Here is a 20,141-nt window from a genome sequence, read left to right as displayed (position 1 = left end):
CTGCTACGCCCTCACCAACTGCCCGCGCGGGCCGGCCCCTCCCGCCGAGGGGCGGGCGGAAGGCCGCGCAAGGAGGGGAAGGAGGGAAGGAGGTTGTGGGGCCGGAGCTCGGCTACCTTGGCTCTGGAGGAGTTATAGGAGTGGCAGTGTTCTTCTCTCCCCGCTGCAGCCCGGACTGTCCTTGAGTTGTGGAGACCTTTGCCCTCGGCTGGCGCCGCCGGTAAACGGGTATGTACGCAATTCTGGGCAGCGGTCCCCTTCCGAGTTAAAGATACATGAAAAATAAACAATATCCCCACCCACCGTTGCAGCTGTTAGCACCTGAGAGGCCAGAGTTGGTTTGTGCAACTTAATCTTTTTTTATCTAACTTTAAGCGTAGTGAAAATAACAAAACATTCTTGTGAAGGCAATGAAGAACTTAGATCAGTGTTTCTAACAAAGTTAAGGCTGCACTTAAGCACAGTGGTGCATTTTTAAAGACACACATCTATTTGGAGACTTTATTTTCTGAAGTGTTTTTATTATCTTCTTTTATTATCTTCTCCTGTCCTGGGTAGTTGCACATATTGTGACTGCAATCCTAAATTGCTGTGGCCGTGCCTATGCAGCCGTAGAGCAGGATTCGTTCGAGGAATTAACATTTGATGGTGTTATCATTAGTAGCTAGTCCTCGCCTATTACAGCAGGAGCATGCCAGGGCACAGTCATCACTAGCGGGCTGTGGCAGCCAGGAGACCTTTGGGGGTTCTCTCAGGGGAGATGGGAGCAAGAGAAGGGCTGGGTCATTTATTCCGCAGTGCTTCAGTTTATGGGCTACAGGCTGGGAGTTTATCTTTGTAAGGATTATTGGCATTAAGGACCATTTGTAAATACTTTGTTGCAGTTAAAGGCAATAAAATGAAATGTTAAACATTTCATGTGGTTTGCAAGAACATGTAAATGTTGTAATTCATTTAGGAAGGATTTGGAAGATTTATTGTCTTTAGAAAGCTTACTTGCAAAACATGGCTCAAAATATCTCAAAAATTACTGAGATGCTTCTACATGAGTAGAAAAGTAATATTGCTGTTTCTACATAACTTAGTAATAAAAATTGAAAATATTTATCCCTTGAGTTTTTTCCTGCAAATTTTGAGTGTAGTCTTACAATATGTTTTTCTGTTCCTTAACAGGTTTTTTCTTGTCTGGGGATGAAGCCATGGCTGAAATGAGCGGTATCCATGTACAAAAACTAACCATTGTTCAGCAAGCAATAGCCTCTTGTTGTGGAGCTATAATTACATCATTATTTGGTAAGGCAATCTATGAAGCTGGCCACTTCTTCTCTACTACTTGTAAGAGAGACTCTTACAAAGTAATTACTCTTCAGTTTGACTCAGCATGATGTCTGCTTGTGTATGTTTCCCCTAATGTGTGGAATCGAGCCCTCAGCCGATATATTCAGAGCAGGATGGTCCAGCTGCCCAGGCACTGCAGCATTCAGCATGTCTCAGCCTGTGGTAGTTGTAAGGGCTGCAGTGGAAACAGTGAAGTGTTCACTAAACCTTCACTTACTTTTCAAGAAGCCCAGTGTTTTACATATTGGCTACATGCAGGAAAAAAGAAAAGTACATAATAAATTTAACTTTTTTTTTTTTTAAAGTTGTATTATGGTCAGTTAATTGAAAAAGAACAAACACATGAAGAAAATGCTGTGTTATTTTATATGCCGGAGGCCAAAATTTGATCTTGTATGCCTTGTGGTATGCTACTTATAAAAGCAATTTTAGACAACATGATACAGTGGTCTTTGAATGAGCTTTGTGTATTTGTAATATTTCATGCTTATGCAGCTGTTAGTAAATTAGAAAAGACAGATTTGATATCTTGCAAACCATATAAGGTGTGTAGTTCTCCTTTGTCTCTGATAGCATTCTTTGTCTGCTGACATCCCTTTTCTCTCTGCTTGATGACATTGTAAAATCTTTTACGTGTTTCCCCCCCAGCTTTGGAAACAAAAAAAAGGTTCTAGAAGTTCTTAATAAGGCATCTGTAAGCTTCCACATTTTCAAGGCATCCAGGGTGTTTCTAAATGCCTCCTTCTGTTTCGTTTTAGTAACTCCTCTTGATGTTATCAAAACTCGACTGCAAGCCCAAAGGAATCCATTCCATGACGGTAAACAAACAAATCTGTAGCGTAATGGGGAACACAGTTTGCTTTTTGCTCTTGTATTTAGCTGATAGTTGTCATAGTGCTGTGCTGAGGTGCAGAATGTTTCAGTCTGTTTCTCCAATATAACTGGGGGCGTGGGGGAAAAGCAACGCACCATATGTACTATGACACAATAGCAAAAAATCCCATACATCCATATCATTTTAAACAGGCTTTTTGTCCCTGTCTTAGTATTTTCATTATGGCAGAACATACAACTAATACTGAGTTGAGTCGAACAATAAAAAGCTGTTACTAAATAAATAAATAAATATTTCTTCAGAGGGCTTGTGTGGTCAGGATGTTATATCAAAGTTCATCTCCTCCAGAATCCAGAGATTTTTGAAATGGAGAAGTCTTAACAAGTCACTTGCCACTTGGGTTCTAGATAGATGAAGATATTGTGCTCTCAAAGATGTTCTAATGGTTCCTACTATTTACTTGTACTTAGTATATGAGATTTAAAAGAAAAGAAGATGACTGGTTTTTCATGTTGAATGTGCAGGTGAGTATTTGCAGTCACACCTGCAAATTAAATTAGGAAAAATACTTGTGCCTTCTATCCTGTTTTTGAGTAAGTTCTAAAGCCTTCAGAAATCTGCAAATGTGAAGCTTGAAGTATGTTTTTGTAATGGCACTAATATTTTATTAAACAGGTTGAAAGTACATAATGTAGGAGAAATGAAAAACAAATGGAGGGGATGATCTAGTATAAATACAGACCAAGATAAGATACAACAATAATAATTATACAGATAAGATACAATTCCTCCACTTGAAGTGGATGCTGAGGCTACTTAATAAAAGATTTAAAAGTCTGAAAGATGTTCACAGTTACATACAATAGTGACGTTCAGGTCTTGTATTAGTTTTGCCTTTCAGCAGATGGTAATATAACCTAAACATGTCTCTTGGAGCCTTGTGAAGGCAGTTCTGTTTAGTTGGGCAGTCTGAGTAGTACATTTGTATCCTCTCTCCTTTGACCTAATTTGTCATTACTGACTTACCAAAATTATTTGCCCCTCTGTGTCTAACCAGAGATAAATCTGTGTTGACATTATATCCAATTTGAAAATTGCTGCTGCATAAAAACAATCTTATAAGCATTAACTATATTCTTATACACCATTTTTTAGGAAAGTGTCTTGTAAACTCCAGTGGCCATATGGATCATGTGTATGTTTGTAAAAATGAGGACAGCAAAGCCTGGTATAAAAAACCTGGGCATTTCAAAGGGACATTGGTAAGAACATTTTACATTTATATAAAAGTGTGCGTTTTTAAGTAGCATACTCTAAAGTTTTCAGGGTTTTTTCGGGTTCCACTGGAATCTATTATTTGAGAGGGCCTTCATGTGGTTACACTGCTGATTGATGATACCTTCTACTGTCTGCAAAAAAATACCTATTCCTTCCTTAAGATGAGCAAGGAGGCAGCTGCACAGCTCTCCTCCCACGTTACTGGCTTTATGATTTAATTTTCCCCACTTCAGCTATATTAGCAGTAGTTGCTGACTCCAGGTAATAATTTTGTCTTTCCTGCTTACATCCCTTGTGCCACACATCTCCCAATATGCTTCTGAGCTGAACTAATGCAGATAGTGTTTAAAGTTAAGTTCATGTGTCAAGTTCTCTATCCAGAGAATCTCTATCCTGTCAAGTATCTAGACTTGTAGGAGTGGCATTTTCCTAAACACTTGAACCAGACTTGCTGGCAGATACTGTCATGCTGGTTCATTAATCAATTTTGTTTTGACTCTGCTATGAAATTAAACCTATGATCAAGGATTTTTCAGAATTAAAGTCTTGAGAATGGGATGTTAATGCAAAAGGTGTCTTCAGTTTAAAAGGTTTTTTTAAATTAATAACTTCACAAGTGTGATTTTTTTCGGTTACCTTTGCTATGTAATTTTAGAAAGTTAAATAGTTTTCTGTTAGACATTAATTTATGCCTAGTTTTGCCATAAAAGGTGATTCTTAAAGAGGAATGACTATCATATAACTCCTTTTTTTTTTAAAAAATGAATCTTAACTTTCATCTATCCCTTCCTGTTTTGTAAACTTGTTGAAGCTGGGTTACAAACATGTTAACCGGCTAGTATAAAAGTGTCTGTTTTGTTAAACCATGTTAGGACCTCTAGGGATTCTGGGCTTCCTTTCAAAGCTTATCAGGTTTGCTGTAAGAAACCATTTTTTTGTTTTTTCCATTCAACTTTTTACCTTACACTATATATCCATCAAGGCTGTCTCCTCTAAAGCTATTTGGGTTTTTTTTCCTTCCTCTAAATCCTTTCTCTGGTCTGCCAGACTCTGTCTTTTGAGGCTCTGTAATAATGTCTGGTCTTAAGCATATTCTAATCCATTGAATCCCAACCTCTTTCTCCAGATGTTTTAAGAAAATTAATATCCTGACACTACAGAGTTTGTGGTTTTGCTTGTGATTTCAGCTGAATGATCCTCAAGGTTTAGTGTTCTTGTGCTGTCAGTCCCCTGGGAATATACAGGACGGCTGTAATAATAATTGAAAGCTTTTATGTGGTATAGTGTATAGACCCCATTGCATGTATGGGGTCACATTGTCAGAGGAAGTATTGAAGAATCTGTGAGAATTAGTTGCTATTTCACTCCTAGAAACTCTGCTACATATTGAAAAAAAAAATTAGTGGATTTTTGGGGAAGTTTCCACAAATTGTGGCAATACCATATCAGTACTGAAAATAGTTATTCACAGGGCTGTCAGTCACTGATTAACACTTAGTACTTTGCCTTTTTAAAGATGGAAGGAAATTCTTAATTTCAGGCACATAAATTATTCTGTTCAGCTCAGTGGAACTGTTTGCATGATTAAGTGTGATAGCTTGTGTAAGCAGTTATAAAATTGGGATCTTACAATGCTAAGCCATTTTAAAAACATACTTTTAAAGACATTAGTTTTGTGTTCTGCCAGCTAAAATGTATTCCTAACTACAAAAGTTTGTAGCTAACTATTGCTCTTTGCCTGGTTGTATTTTTAGGATGCATTTGTGAAAATTATTCGAATAGAGGGAATTAAGTCACTGTGGAGTGGGCTTCCCCCAACACTGTAAGTTGAATGGGTTTTTTGGGAACATGCTGTAAGTTATTGTTAAAAAAATTACTTAATTATTTTTGAGAAATTATTATGCTTATTTTTAAGTTATTTTAAAAATTTGGTCAATTATGAAGTTTCAGACTAATCCGTTTAATCAGAAATGTTACGGACAGTATAATTTTTACCAGATTTTAGAATTTCCTGATACATTCTCAGTACTTAAGCAGGATCAATAGACTTCTCATTCTGCTTTTTTTTTTTCCTACTATAACCATTCCTTTGATAGCATCATCGAATCACAGGATGGGACCTTGTCACTTGAGAGGGTCAGTCTTCAACACATTCCTGTTGTATCTTGTTACTTAATGACCTGTTATCAGCAGCACAGCTGTTTCCAGACACTGGTGTTCCACCTCATTACCCTCACTTAATTTTTGTAATCATCTTCATTTCAAAGAACTTTGGGGTTTTATTCTATCTGGATAAACAGATAATATCATTTTCTCTCTACAAGAGCAATTTACATATTTAAACCCAGCAATCAGATCTCCTTCTGGTCTTCTCTTTAGGTTTAACAGCCCCAAACTGTTTTATCTCTTCATTCATATTAACCTAGTACAGATAGAAATTAAGACCTCTATAATTATGTTCTCCTTCATAAACCAAAAAAGTTTTCAAATCTAAGAAGGCACAAAGTGTGAAGTGCCAAGTGGGAAGCACTGGTACACTTTTGATTTGCAGACAGTGCTCAGTGTATAGGCACAAACAAAGCAAAGCATGGTGGAGTTCAGCCTTGTTTACCCTCCAGTATGTGGCAACTTCAAAATATAAACCTTAGGACCTGACTGAACTGTTCCAGTCACTTCATTCTTTTACAAAGCACATGTTCTGTTCTCCAGCAGAGAGCTAACTTCTTTACTGGAGAAAGTCACACAAGTAGAAGAGAAGATATAAACTAAGCCATGTTGGTTTTCCAAGCATGACAGTCCTCAGTGGTTTTTGTTAATGGGGGTGCATGCTGTATTGGCACAGACATAGCACAGAAGTGTAATTGCCAGATTACAGTAAGATGTGGTGCTTTACCCCTACACTGAATGATTATTGAATCTACCTGTTGCCACTACAGCCTGTACTAAGCTGGTATGGAAAAAGCTTATATTTGTGCATACTACATTGTCTCTCAAGTAATGAATATCACGGCTGTTGATCAAGAGCATAATATCCAATTGTTACATAAATAAAAGTTAAGGTTAGTAGTACTTGTGTAGTATTTTGTTTGGGTTCTTCATTTTCAGATCTTTCACTTGCCATTCTTTACCAAAATAGTTCTGTAGCTGGTATGGAATAGATTTTGACTGAGATAATCAACCATCATTTTACTTACCATTTTCCCTAATGAAATGAAAACCTGGGAAATGTGTGGGTTTGAAACTCTGAACTACAAGCCGTGAATCAAAGCTATGGGATTAATATTGTTTTTTTTTTTTAATTAATCCATTACACACAGCTGGAAATTTAACTTTTTTTAAAATATAAGTAAAATATCAATACAAGATAGTTGACTTTATTCTCCTGCTTTCCTGGTATTAATATAAATTTCTTCTCTTATATTTTAGAATAATGGCAATTCCTACCACAGCAATCTATTTTACCTGCTATGATCAGCTGTGTGAAGCTTTGAAAAGTAGACCAGGAAAGCATGATGATGCGCACATTCCAGTTATTGCAGGTTCCTTAAGCAGATGTAAGTTGTCCTCTGTTTAAAGAGAAAACTGGAACATAATACCTCTATACTATTTTCTTGACTTTTATTTAAAGTAAATATGCTGTGGGTTTAAATGAGGGATAGGAAGGATTACTGTCATTACGCGGTGTTTTTTGGGCAACAAAACCCTGTAACCTGGAAGACTGAGATTTGGTTTTGCTGAAACACTTTCACTACATTTTTAATTTGTTCAAAATTTTATATTTCTAGATTTCTACCAAGGACAGTTTCATTTAAGTCTGTTCTGCCATCAATCTAATAATAAACATTGTTATTTGCTATCATGGAAGGTACATAGGTAATTATAACAAAGATGAAAATTGGACTTGTACTGGTTTTACTGCTGTAAGATGTGGATGGAATTTGTATATTTTCTTACTTTTGTTTATCCTTTTATTTGTCTTTTTTTGTAGAATTAACTCAGATAATATATTTTAGGGCTTTTGTAGACAGGTCTGATGATGCAGTTCCATGTTCTACCTGTGACAACCCTGGGGGCACTGGCAGACTAGTGGAAAAATAATTGCTATTTTGTGGTGGTGTAGCACATTGTTCTTATTAGGCTGTTCCAGATTTTAAATTCATGTGTAAAATCTTATTCCAGCAACAGAAGAAAAATTCTTGGATCGAGTAAAATTTTTAATGTCTGCTAGACGTGTGATGGTAGCATGTTACTTAATGATGACTCAATGATGACTCCCTGACCAATGTGCAAGATGCAAGAGTTACTTCGTCAGATACAGATTGCCTGCTAATCATTCTTGAACGTTTAAAATAAGAGTGGCAAAGGTGCTTAGAAATAAAAGCTTAAATCTGTAACCACAATTCTGTCCTTAACACAAAAGGAAGCCTTAAACATCAAGATCGCTTTCTTAAGTTACAGTTTAAAATAGCTATGAAAATAATTGAGTTTAAGTACTTGAAATTTTTCAGCCTATTTATGTGTTAAATCTGGAAAATGAGGATTCTCAACATGTTACATTGTTTGCAATATGCAAGCATTGAAAAAAACCCTAAATTGGAAATGTAGGTACTGTGAATAGACATTTTTTTTGGGAATTAGTTCAAGGAAAATGGAAGAGTTGAAAAGAATCAAATATATAATGTAAGGTGAGGCATGACTTGAATGCTCAGGAAATTGAACTGTTAAATACTGATTTTTCTAAAAAAGCCATGTTTCCTTTGCAGTTGGTTCTGCCACCGTGGTGAGTCCCCTGGAGCTGATCAAAACCCAAATGCAGTGTCGCAGGTCGTCCTACAAGCAGCTGTACCTGCGTGTCAGCACCAAAGTGACTGTGGATGGGTGGCTCTCCCTGTGGCAGGGCTGGGCTTCGACTATACTGAGAGATGTACCTTTCTCAGGTAAGGTTTATTTCCCATGCAGGTTTTTGTTTATGTTTTTATATTATTTTTCTGTGCTTTTAAGTAGTTTTAATAGTTGGCTTTAGGAATGACTGAGATTTGTCTTTTTTGAGTGTTTTTATTTATAAATTCTCTGAAGATGTGATTTTTTTCCCCCATTTTGTTTGTGGATACCAGATAGGATTCATTGTTACATTCCCTTTCTCTGTACTTAGACTTTCTTCTCATCTCTAGCTTACACAATGACTGCTTTTGAAGAGTTTCAGCTGGAAATTTTCTCTGTAATAGAAATAGTGGCTGATAAACATGCTGTTATCTAAGTGTTCTTTTACATAATTTTGGAAACATGTACAGAGAGTGACACAGTACTGTCTTCAAGATTTTATTTTTTTTTTTTTAAATCAAGATAAATTCATTTGTGTAACTGCTCCAAAAAACTCTTTAGCAAGACTCGAAAGCTGAAAGCCTTGAAGAAGAAAAGTCTGATTCAAAGCATAACTGGTCTTAGGGCTGTTCCTTAAGGTAACTGGGACAGATGGTACAGGGGAGACTGCTAAAGCACCAGCAAGCCCCTGTCCCTTTAAGGCCTGTTTTTGTCAGAATACTTTTGGATCATCAGACATCAGTTGTCATTGAAGCGGTTTCTGTCATTGGGGTAGTACCAGGAATCTTTAAACACTTTATGTTGGCCCAGAAAAATTCTTCAAACCTATTTTTGGAAAGATTCTTATTCAAACCTGGTTTTGGAGTCAGAGAACCCTTGAAGTATTTGACCTGCTATCTCTATTGTCTTACTTCACTCTTAAGATGATCTGATATCTAATTTAATTTGTGTTTCCAATCAATGACTGGGGGCCAGTCATTGGTTTGGGCTGTTAGAGGATGTGTGTACTCAGAGTAAATTTTAAATTGGCTGTGAACCAAACTGAGACATAAGTGGGGTGTGATGAGGATATTTACTTTAAAATTGCTGTTGGTAGTTAAGTGAGTAAACTGAACCAAGTTATTTGAGCTGTCTTCTTTTCAGAATTTATAATGCTCTGTACTCTTTCACTTAGCTACTGGAAGGTGTTTGAAAATTGTGATTGGAATGTATTTCCTGCCTAAAGATCCAGTTCCTTGATGGGACCTTATTTAGTCTTCTGTGATAGGGAAGGCTTCTCACCCTATAAAAACATGGTTTCACTAAGGCTAAAGACAACTGCCAGAATTCATCTGAATCTTTTGTCTGAAGTGTTTCCTCTTCAATTTTTATTTTTGATTTACCTATTTTTCTTCTCTGCCAAATGCAATTTTCTCTTAGGCTGTTCTCTAAGGTTTGTAAGGGAACTCTCAAATTCTTCATCTGATTCCTGCTGTCTGACTTCAAGTAGAAACTCTTATTCTTTTATTGATTTTTGTCTGTAGCAGTGTGGCTGGAGCTTGTGAGCTTCCTTTCCCCTGCTGCTTTTAACAGAGTGGGAAGATCAGAGGGAGTGCACAAGGGAGAGGGCACTAAGGTGATGTGCATTCTTCTTAGCACTTTTCAGGTTCTTGTGTCCATGCCTGCTGTTCCTCCACTGCTCCAAGCCAGGCTTGTTGATTTTTAATCTGTTTCCACACTGCTCTGGCATTCCCTGCACAGCCAGTGGCCACTCACTCATCTGTGCCCAGTACTTTGTGGGCATGATGGTAGAGGCACAAATTAACCTATAAGGCAGTAGCTGCATGTTGAGAACTACTCAGGCAATAGTGAGCAGGCAAGTAGAAGCATGAGTAGAGGAAAATGTATTTTAAAAAAAACCCAAATGCCACAAAATTCAGCTTATGTAAAGCCAAGGTTGTTTAATACTGCTTAATGCCTTTTCCAACTGTGTTTTCTGGTAATTTCTTCCTCATACCTCCCTGCTATGGTGTCCTCCCTTTGTACCTCCAGTCTGAGCTCTTCAGTTTGAATGAATCTCTGGTGTTCTCAGTTTGCACCTTTGCTGCAGGGAGTTCAAGTCAGCTATCTCAAGAGTTAAAATCACTGTAACATGGAGTTGAGAAAGCAGGTCCTACTGAAAACAGGCAAACAGCACAGCATGACTCAAGGAGCACAGGATAATTAGAATTCTGCTCTATTCCTAGCCCAAGTGTTCATGCCATGTTTCAGTCATGTTTCTTGGGACGCTAGCTGGGCTGAACAAAACTTAAGTTATGAATGCTTATAAACACAAAAACTGGTTTAATAATAATATTTGAGTCCTTCTTTAAGCAGTGTCACAGACAATATACATGTAAATGGTATTCAGGGAAATGAGTCCTGTAGGTTCTTAAGAAAATTCTGGCTTTAGATAATTTATATTAAATTAGAGTGTTGTACATTTCAACATTCTCCTCAAATCCTCAGAATGCCTTCTGACATACTGCCTACCTTTAGTTTTGTAAAATGTTGGGAGCCAGGCATATGTGCTGGTAGTCTTCATGGCAAGGAAATGCTGTGCAATTTTTCTGCTGGCACAAACTCCAGAACTCAGTTCTGAACATGGTTACCTTTCAGGATATGGAGCTGTCATTTGCAATATTTAGTCAACCAACTGCCATGAGGAATTACTCTCTAATTCAGCCTAGTAGTATATCACTGGAAGTTTTAGTTAGAAAGCAGAAAAAGTGCACTTCAGTTCAGCAGATGGTCACAGAAACAGATGTTATTCCTGAAAGTTGTTTGCTGGACTTTCCTTTGACAGTCCCCAGAGAGGCATTTGCCTATTTGCTCCCCAGGGAGCAAAATCATATTTTTTTGGTTCTCTCAGAAATAAATTTTATACTGTGCCTCAAAAAAGTATGAGGCAGTCCTGAGCAACATTTCATTTTGTATTAAATGTGTTTTTACAGAATTACTGAGATCTGTGAAATATGCCTGAAAACATAGCAAGTAATTAGAAGACTACCTTTTGATTTATTTTAAATTGAATGTTTTATGGTGCTTGGTTTAGATTGCATGAAGGTAGGGGTTACCTAAGGGAATGACAAACTGATTAGGCTAATTTGTATCATATGAAGAAATTTGGGATATGGAGAACAAGGAGAACACAGCAATCTGTCCATGGGTTATCACATAGGACACTTATTATGCTTTCTGCTCTTGTTTCTGTATGCCATATTGCCACAGTAGAATTCTTACGTCTGGACTTGATATAAGAATTTTTGTACTTGAGATACAAATCTGTTGTAATGCAAGTTTATTTTTTTGTAATCATAGCAATGTATTGGTATAATTATGAACGTTTCAAGAAGATGATGTGCAAGGAAGTTGGTGCACATGAACCCACATTTTTTGTTTCTTTTACTTCAGGAGCAGCATCTGGCTCTGTAAGTATATAATTTCATTTCTAGTACTGTTCTTTATTAGCACTAATAAACTATTTTCAAAATTTATGGTTTTAGATTATTCTCTCAGAAATGTTGTATATTTTGGGGTGCTTGTACTTTAAACACATGTGGTGTGGCATTCAACCTGACTAAAAAAATCTGAATAAACTACAGTGGTCTGACATAAAGGACTTAAAATATAATGTGCTTGAAATATCAAATCTAATTTTAAATTGTGTGTGCACTTTAATTTAAAAATTTAGAGTTAAATTTTAATTTTTTGTGCACTAACATTAAAACTGATTTCCTGATAGATTGCAGCTGTTGTAACTCAGCCATTTGATGTAGTGAAAACACATAGGCAGACTCAGCTTTGGGAGAATGAGGCTTTAAAAAGTAAGTTGCTGGTAAGAATAAAAAACCCTTTAGTGTTTCAAAATAAAAATAAACCTGTAGTGTTTGAAAAAATAAAACCTAGTGTTTGGGTATGGCTTGTGGTACGAATTGTAAATATTTGCCCCTTCTAAAGTATATGCAAACATTTTATCACTCAGGCATTTTTTCTTCCCCAAATTGCAGTATCTAGATAAGATACATTTTATCTCCCAGGAGAATACCATATTTCATTAATGGCATGGAAGAGGGAAAAGGTGAGAGTTCACTACAATTTAGCTTAATAAGATGGTATAAAATTGAAACAAAGGAATCCAAAGCTATTACATTTAGGCATACCAATTGCAAATTTGAGATGTCCCTGCTTACTGTAGGAATGTTGGACTAGATGACCAATAAAGGTTCTTTGGTTCTTTTAAACCCAAAGTACTCTATGATTGAAGTGAGTTGTATTTAAACAGGCAAAAAATTAACTTCATAGCAAACATTCAGGTGAACAGTGATCTATAGAAGAAGTCTTCAAAATAACATTCACTACCACTTGCTCCTACATAGCAATATTCTTGTGATAGGTATTAGAGTAGAAAGAGAAATATTGTGCTCAGGTTGTGTGTTTTTCACCTTCTTTTCATGAGATTTCAAAAAAGTTATTTTGGAGGGCATATTAATGAATGTTCCAACATCTTTAAAGTATGAAAAAGGAAGTTTCTGTGTTGTTCTTGTCAGTAGAGCACTGCTCTGTTTTATAAAATTGAAGGAACACAGACCATTAAAAAGGCTGAGTATCCAAATAGTTTCTGCTTAGAAAATAAGTGCTCACTTTTTGGCATGAGGTTTCATTCTCTCAGTTAATTTTTTTTTCCTAGAGTAATTCTTGAAAGAAATTATTATTATTTGATTGCAGAACAAGTATTAAAAAAGTTTTAAATATAAATAGTTACTGTTTTTAATTCTTTTCCTGTGTTGATGAATGTAAGAATTCCTTCCTAACACCACTTCGAAACATGTGTCTGCCATATATTTATTAGGTTAGTATTAATTAAATTAATTTATATTTTTAAAATTCTATTATGGTAATCTTTAACTTGTGCCAGTTTAATTCTTTCCAAATCCAGTTAGACACTGACTGTGCATTTACATTTTGTCTCTCAAAATATTTGATGATATTCTTGTCTATGCATAAATATTTTTTGGCTTCCAAGGGCTGTGTGATATTCCTGATGAATGTATTCTATGAAACTACTTTGGCTTTTTTCACCTGTATCATCAATCCACTAAAGACTATAGTAGCTGTTCATATATCTTATTCTAGGTTTTACTACAGGTCTTTTCCATGTCTTGCTGTTTCAATTTGTGTATTTGCGTACTGTATAATTTAACATACTGTATAAATAAGATGGATAAAATTAACAAAAAAAGGAGTTAAACCTAACAATTACATCTGTGACTGTCTCTGATTTCTAAAACTATCGTTCTGTGGCATTGCATGGATTGCCTAATTCACTGTTGTCTTGTACTGTATTGAGTTCCACAGAGGGACAGTAAATCAACTTGGGCAGTTATGAGGAAAATTGCTGCTAGAAATGGGATTACTGGATTATTTGCAGGTAAATTTTTTCTTATCTCTAAAAAAATTCAGACTAGAGAGTTCTTAATTGTAGATTTTAAAGTGCGTAAGTTTTATATTTCCATTTCTGTGAACACTGTCAGCTATGCAATAGTTTGCATATATAAAGCAACAGACATGTAGACATTAGCCTGTCCTGGGATCTTCTTGGTAGAGAACCATGGTATAAAGTCCTGGAGGGAGGAAAGGCCCAAGAAAGCTGGTTAATATTCAGGAATCATCTCCTTCAGGCTCAGGAACAATGTATTCCAGCAAAGAGAAAGTTAGGTGAAAACTCCAAGAGGCCTGGATGGAGGAACAAGGAGATCCTGGACAAGCTCAGACACAATAAGGAAGCCAGGACAGGTAACCTGTCACAGAGAAATGGTCCAAGTAGACAGAGATCAGGTTTGGAAATGAGTCTGGCCAGGAATGTCAAGGGCAACAAGAAAGGCTTCTACAGGTGACCAGAGGAAGACAAGGGAAAACATTGGCCCTGTGCTGCATGACTGTGGCAGGCTGAGGCAGAAATGACAAGATACTGAGATTAAAATAATATTGAGATAAAATCCTATTGTAGCTCATACTGAAATGACTATTGGCAAGAGACATTCAAATCCAGGATACTTACCAGACTTCACCACACTGCACTGGCTCATTGGGGCCCTGGTGTGAATGGCTGCACAAGTGGTTAAGCCTTGCAGGACTTGTGTTTGCTGAAAGAGATTAAACTGCTTTATTCACTGTACAGTGATGGCATAGCTGAGTAACAGGATTTGCATATTTCAGACCACTGGATGCTAACAGAATGCAAGACACCACAAAGTATCAATAATATTGATACTGAATTCAGTTAATAGATTAAAACACATTTCAGTCTTGACACATGGGTAGCAGAGTTTGAGATACTCTTGATCAGGCCCAGTTCAGTTCAGTTGGCCATACGTAGCTGAGATGACTGGGGTTGGCCTGTCTGGCTCCTTGCTGCTGCTCCAAAGGCACACAAGTTCTGCATAGGTCCTGTGTCATCTGTGCTGGCTCTCAGCAGACATCTTTGCATTTCAAGTGGAAGTGGAGGGCTGACTGTGTGTGGACAAGGGGATTTGGCCTTATTCCCCTTCTCTAAACTGAATCGCTGTCTAACCTCCACTGGCAAGATCACAGTTGACTATAATGGGAGCCATTTAACACTTACATTCCATCATTTACTCCTGTGACCAGGGTTCATTTTAGTAGAGGCCACCTCTTGTGTGCTGGAGCACAGGAGCCCTGCAGGCCCAGGTGCTCCAGTTGCATGGAGTCAGAAGGGACAGAGACACACTGGACTTGAGGCAGGCAGACCACACAAGACAGCAGAGGTGAGGGCTTAAGGTTATTACACTGGTAATACCTACAGCTGGTAAATTCAGTATTTTGAGGCATGTGAGCAGGTAGAATCCCAGCTCTAAACTGATACACAATGGTATAGATATATTGTGATCAACACACTGTGCTGCAGCACTTGGGTCTGAAAACAGTAATAGTGAATACTTCCCTTTCTCTTCTGGGCAGGTATTACTCCACGGCTGTTTAAAGTTGCTCCTGCTTGTGCCATAATGATCAGCACATATGAATATGGAAAGTCTTTCTTTTCTCATTTAAATGAAAAAAAGACTCAACATCCATAATTCTTCTTCGTCCAATTGTATGAAGGCAAAGTATAAAATGGAAGTTGTGCCAAATCCAAATCTGTGAAGATGTTTTCTAGAATTCCCAGTGCATTTCTACTGTTACATTTGGTAACTAATAAAGCTTCATTTTTAACTTTCACAAAGCATTAATTCACTTTTTTATTAAGAATAAGAAAATGCACATCACCCTTAAACTATCATTGAAGATTTTATGACTTCTCTTGCAGCTGGAGAGAAAAAATAAAGGAAGAAAGAACAAAAGAAAAAAGAAAGGAGGGAGAGAAGAAAAATTGAACCTGGACATAGCAATGAAGAATAATGACTTCCACTGTGTAAAATTTTATTCATGAAAATGACTAAATTTACCTAAGCATTTTAGTTGGGTTTTAAAATTATGTTTAAAAATGTTTTGGGTTTCTAATTGTAAGATATATTTATTTCTCAATAAGGAGGTTTATACAGAGTGAATTCAATAAATACTTATTTATTCTTGCTGCTTGTTATGTGTTTCATTCTGTACCTGTTTCTTATTTGCAGCTCTGTATTTTGTGTAAGTGCATATTTTAAAAGCTTTTCAGGTTTATTTTAACTGAAAAATTCTGTAAAACTGGAAAAAATACTGATGTTCATTAGACACTGAGAGAGCATGGTGCATACAGTGATAGGGCAGCAGGGGCTTTTTGTTTAAGGTAATACTCGAAGTTAAAGCACACACATGCACTGCAGCCAAGGCCTGTCCAGGTGCTCTGCAGGAACACTCCCGCACCTGTTTCTGGGAGGTGCCAGTTGTCACTGTCACACTGCTCCATGCACACTTTGTGTGGGGCCCCCTGTGTTGGAAGGCCAAGGTTGCTGCCATAAGGAGAGGTGATGGTGTGCCAGCCTGCCTGGGCCCTGCACCCTCGGAAGGGAAGAGTGTGTGCAGGTTGCTGCCACAGGCACGGCCACCCTCTGCCCACTGTGCTGCACTCCTGGTAGGATCAGCTGCAGCACTGCACTTGCCTGTAGGCACTCAAATTACTAAATTAGAGCTGCCTCTATGTGATTTAAATCATTTTTTAACTACCCTCACTACCTCCCTCTTTTCATGCATTTTCAATGCAGTTGTTGAATTCTATTTTTTTGGTGTATTTTAATGAGGGGGGTGCTGATACAAAACTAACTCAGTAGTCAGATCATTAAGACACTGTCATTTGGGTGTGCTTTACCCAAGAAATGGAGTTCATGGTGAAAATTCCTCACACACTGAAAAATGCTCTACTTGTAAAGACATTAGGTGCCACATTGGGCAAGAGGTGCTGCCAGAGGAGATGCTTAACACTGTTCTTCCACTGTGACTTTTGAATGTAAATTCACAAAATAAAGCCTAAGAGAACATAGTAGCAGCAGATATTGGATGACACAATGATATAGAGCAAGAAAACCAGCCTCCCCCTTGTGCAAGAAAAGTATTTGCTATAAACTCAGTAATGCTGAGTAATTTACAGAATGGTTTTACTTTATCCTGTGTGATTAAAACAGAGACAACAAGTTGTAACTAGTGATGATACAAAATTTTTAATTTACATGCAACATTCATGGGACGTCAAGGCAACAAAACATACAGTTTGGCGGTTTAAAATAATTTTTTTAAAAATGGTTAATGTTTAGAACTGAGAAAGATGCACATAACTGATTGCCCATGCACAAAATGACACCCAGAAACACGTGTCAGACTACATAAAACACTTCAGCTAAACAACACATTTAGCTCTAAGAAAAGAGCCATCAGTGAACATGACTGAAGATCATGATTACTGCCCCCTCCAAAACACTGATGTGGCATGAGAAGTGTTTAACAGCGAACAAGACCGATTAAATCACTGTACATTGATGCAGAATGTTAACATGTGGAATCTGGATTCCCTCATTTTATTTGTAGTAAAAAGGCATCTCTAATTTACAAATTTATATTTAATAATGTTACTCGAGAAACAGGTACTTAATGTGATAACAGAAAAAAGTTCCATGAAGTAATGGACATTCTGAAGGTGTATGAAAGGATTTAATGGTCAGAGTTTATTACAGAGAAATTACCTGTGTGGGTACACAAGGGCTTGAAGGACCTGGTGGTTTTGTTAAACTGCTTTAAAATTCTGCATTAAAGTAGCATCAGTGGTTGTGTACCCTGCCATGGATATAGTGTCCTCCAGCAGCATGGACTAGAGAGTTGAGGAGATGGATTCTTATCCTCTAGCTAAATCCAACAGTGCCTCGAGTTCCAGAAATGCATAGCCTCCTACTTAAAAAAACTAAATATTTCAGTTAAAGCAAGAATGAATCTTCTCTCTTTCAAGCCCACCCTATGATGCCCAGTTTAAAGTAGTAGTGCCAAGGTACCATCACAAGAGGCAAATCAACTAATCCTGTACAAAGTGTAGTGACATACTGTAAACACCTAGGAGTAAGCAATAATTAAAAATCTGTCTTGTATTGCAGCTACTCATGTAAACAATTTATGAAACTTCTTTGGCACAAAAAAGCATTTTCCCTAGCACTTATAAATACAACATACTTACATGCATTTCACTTTTGTTTAAAAAGTTACTAATCATACTGATAAGCATTACCTTGATTAGCAAAATTCATAGATAAAGGATCTATTGTATTTTACAAAGAATTAAGAATATAGTTTGCAATTCAAAAATTATTTTGCAAACTTTGAAACTGTAGGGTAATCTGGTAAGTTAGTTACATTTTAAAAAACGTCTCCCTTTTTTTTTTTTTTCTCCTATCAGTAATTTAAATCAATGGCAAATACTTTGAGAAAATTGACTTAAGAGAATTTCTGCTGCATTACCTAAGCAAGAAAAATACCTACTGGACTACTACAGGGATGAGAAAAGTCTTTTAACACACAAATACAGTCATTACATTGTTTCCTCTCTTTCACTCTCCTTGGGATCTTGCCAATAAACACAGAATCCAAACTTTGCAAGGTGCTTATCCCCATCATCCATAGCCCCCATCTTTTCAGCAAGAAACTTTTTGTATAATGTTAGATTATCTGTAACCCAGGCCACTTAAAAGCATTTTTAGTGAGTTTACTCACCATTTACAAATCTCTATGTATGCTTGATTTATATGATCAAGTTACATTTGTTATTCACATGCAATTTCAAGTGTTTGTGTTTCAGTGTGACTGGGACATCTCCTAAGTGCCATATTAACAGGAATGCAAAACCTAACACTGAGTCAACTTGAGAGAAGCTGTTGATAGGTTAAATATGCTATCTGAGGTCCTACACAACATACACAGATGAAAAGCTGGATTTTTAGGTATTTTTTTCCTACAAAAACTGGTGTTCAGGATTCCCTGTCTCTTCTGCAGGAGTTGATAAATATTTAAAGCACTGTAGAGTACAGTGGCTAGAGCCAGTCCAGGCTAGTGCAAGGAGAAATAAAGCTGATGGCATTTAAGTATGGGTCTGATTTTCAACTGTTTCATTTTAAAAACCAGTCATAAACATCAGATTATACATTCTGTACCTGAACAAGAGATTGAAATAATTCCAGACTAAAATAGAATATCTGAAAAATCCTCTGGGGGAAAGAAGAAGCAAATGAAAACTGACCAAATTGGTGAATTATAAAGGTATCTGAGACAAGAAAAAATAAAACAGCTTATTTTTTAACTCGCAACTAGCAGTCTTCACTGCAAGTCATCTCATGGAACATAAATCAAATGCATACAACATAAAGCTCTTGCTTCTTGTGTGCATCTCAGGACGGTGTTAAGCCTGGACTTGTCATCTCTGTCGTGGGACTTGCAAGGTATTCACTTGATTTCAGGCTTGTGAGAGACTTGTAGCTTGCTACTGATGTAAGAGAGCCACAAAGACCAAGCAATGATGGAGTGTCTTCCTTTCCTGCGAAGAAAAATAAGAAGTCAGCTAATAGTTTTTGCAGCACAAGATTAGTTCACCATAAAAAATGAGAGAACAGAAAAAGTTGTTTAATCTACACACTGTGAATTCCATGGTATGCTTCAGCACAGGCATGTTTCATAAATGTGACTGGGAAGACAACTTACACCACACATTCTCTATCCAGGTGGTACAGAGATCTCTACCCATGCCTTACAGCCTGGGCTGAAATCAGTCTTGGATTAAATTATATTTTAATACTGCTTACAATTTAAAAAAAAAATTATCCTTGATGTTTAAAAAAGAGACATTTTAGCAGTTATGTAACACTAAGGTTTTGTATTGGCAAATCTATTTAATGCTTAGAATTGTTGAGATACAGAAAGGATTATTTTTTTAACAATTTACACTCTATACCCAAAATACTACTATTTCACAATTCTTCCAACATTTTCCTGCTTTTTCAGAATTGCCCACAAGATGGAGCAGCTAAGCTTTGATAAGCATCCAGGTTTGAAAGAGGTGTGTGCATATATCACATTTATATAGACAGTTCATATCACGTTCCTCTCTCTATTTTAATGGAAACACTGTCAGGCTGCATCTCCAGATAAATGTTAAGATGTAAGAATGAAAGTGTAGTTGCAAATCCAATGCACTTAATCATTCTTTTAAAACCAAAAAAAGGAAACACAAGAAGTTAGTTAGAGCAGAAAGATGTCAGCAGATCCCCCGTGTAGTGAAGCTGACTGATTCTGTGATGGAAAAGGAACAGATGTGCAAGACATTTGAAGCTTAGCTTTAAATACAGAGGAGTGGGGTGCGTATCTTCATAAATCCAAACTA

At 36.9% G+C, this 20,141-nt stretch overlaps 2 protein-coding genes across 6 annotated transcripts in view; one reads left to right on the top strand and one right to left on the bottom strand.

Moving 5' to 3' along the window:
• Positions 1 to 54: 54 nt before the first annotated feature.
• Positions 55 to 15,865, top strand: SLC25A40 (solute carrier family 25 member 40). 5 transcript variants are annotated; one of them, XR_010027051.1, is made up of 12 exons: positions 57 to 228; positions 1,174 to 1,293; positions 2,097 to 2,156; positions 3,329 to 3,435; positions 5,206 to 5,273; positions 6,878 to 7,005; positions 8,215 to 8,388; positions 11,612 to 11,721; positions 12,036 to 12,117; positions 13,641 to 13,721; positions 15,272 to 15,498; positions 15,618 to 15,865. XR_010027051.1 is itself a non-coding variant. In XM_063150829.1 (11 exons), the coding sequence occupies exons 2-11, from the start codon at positions 1,200 to 1,202 to the stop codon at positions 15,385 to 15,387; spliced, it is 1,020 nt and encodes a 339-aa protein (XP_063006899.1). In that variant the 5' UTR covers positions 57 to 228; positions 1,174 to 1,199; the 3' UTR covers positions 15,388 to 15,533. The 5 variants fall into 5 exon arrangements, 4 of the variants coding, with proteins under 4 accessions (XP_063006890.1, XP_063006899.1, XP_063006915.1 ...); XM_063150829.1 differs by lacking the exon at positions 15,618 to 15,865 and having other exon boundaries at positions 15,272 to 15,533; XM_063150820.1 differs by lacking the exons at positions 15,272 to 15,498; positions 15,618 to 15,865 and having other exon boundaries at positions 55 to 228; positions 13,641 to 15,251.
• A 1,063-nt stretch (positions 15,866 to 16,928) lies between these two features.
• The window catches only part of RUNDC3B (RUN domain containing 3B), a 50,698-nt gene continuing 47,485 nt past the window's right edge, over positions 16,929 to 20,141 (bottom strand). Inside the window, exon 11 of the mRNA XM_063150807.1 lies at positions 16,929 to 19,298. Coding sequence (XP_063006877.1) covers positions 19,153 to 19,298 — 146 coding nt within the window. The 3' untranslated portion in view covers positions 16,929 to 19,152. The remainder of the gene's footprint in view (positions 19,299 to 20,141) is intronic.

This window comes from Melospiza melodia, chromosome 1 (genome assembly GCF_035770615.1).
Source record: "Melospiza melodia melodia isolate bMelMel2 chromosome 1, bMelMel2.pri, whole genome shotgun sequence".
Taxonomy (NCBI): Eukaryota; Metazoa; Chordata; class Aves; order Passeriformes; family Passerellidae; genus Melospiza; species Melospiza melodia.
This window is presented reverse-complemented; position numbering and strand designations above follow the sequence as displayed.

Bases quoted from the DNA above. Each gene is read 5' to 3' on its own strand.
- SLC25A40 (XM_063150820.1), top strand. From the start codon at position 1,200: ATGGCTGAAATGAGCGGTATCCATGTACAAAAACTAACCATTGTTCAG. The intron at 7,006-8,214 runs GTAAGTTGTCCT...TTTCCTTTGCAG, and splicing joins TGCAGGTTCCTTAAGCAGAT to TTGGTTCTGCCACCGTGGTG. The intron at 8,389-11,611 runs GTAAGGTTTATT...TTGTAATCATAG, and splicing joins GAGAGATGTACCTTTCTCAG to CAATGTATTGGTATAATTAT.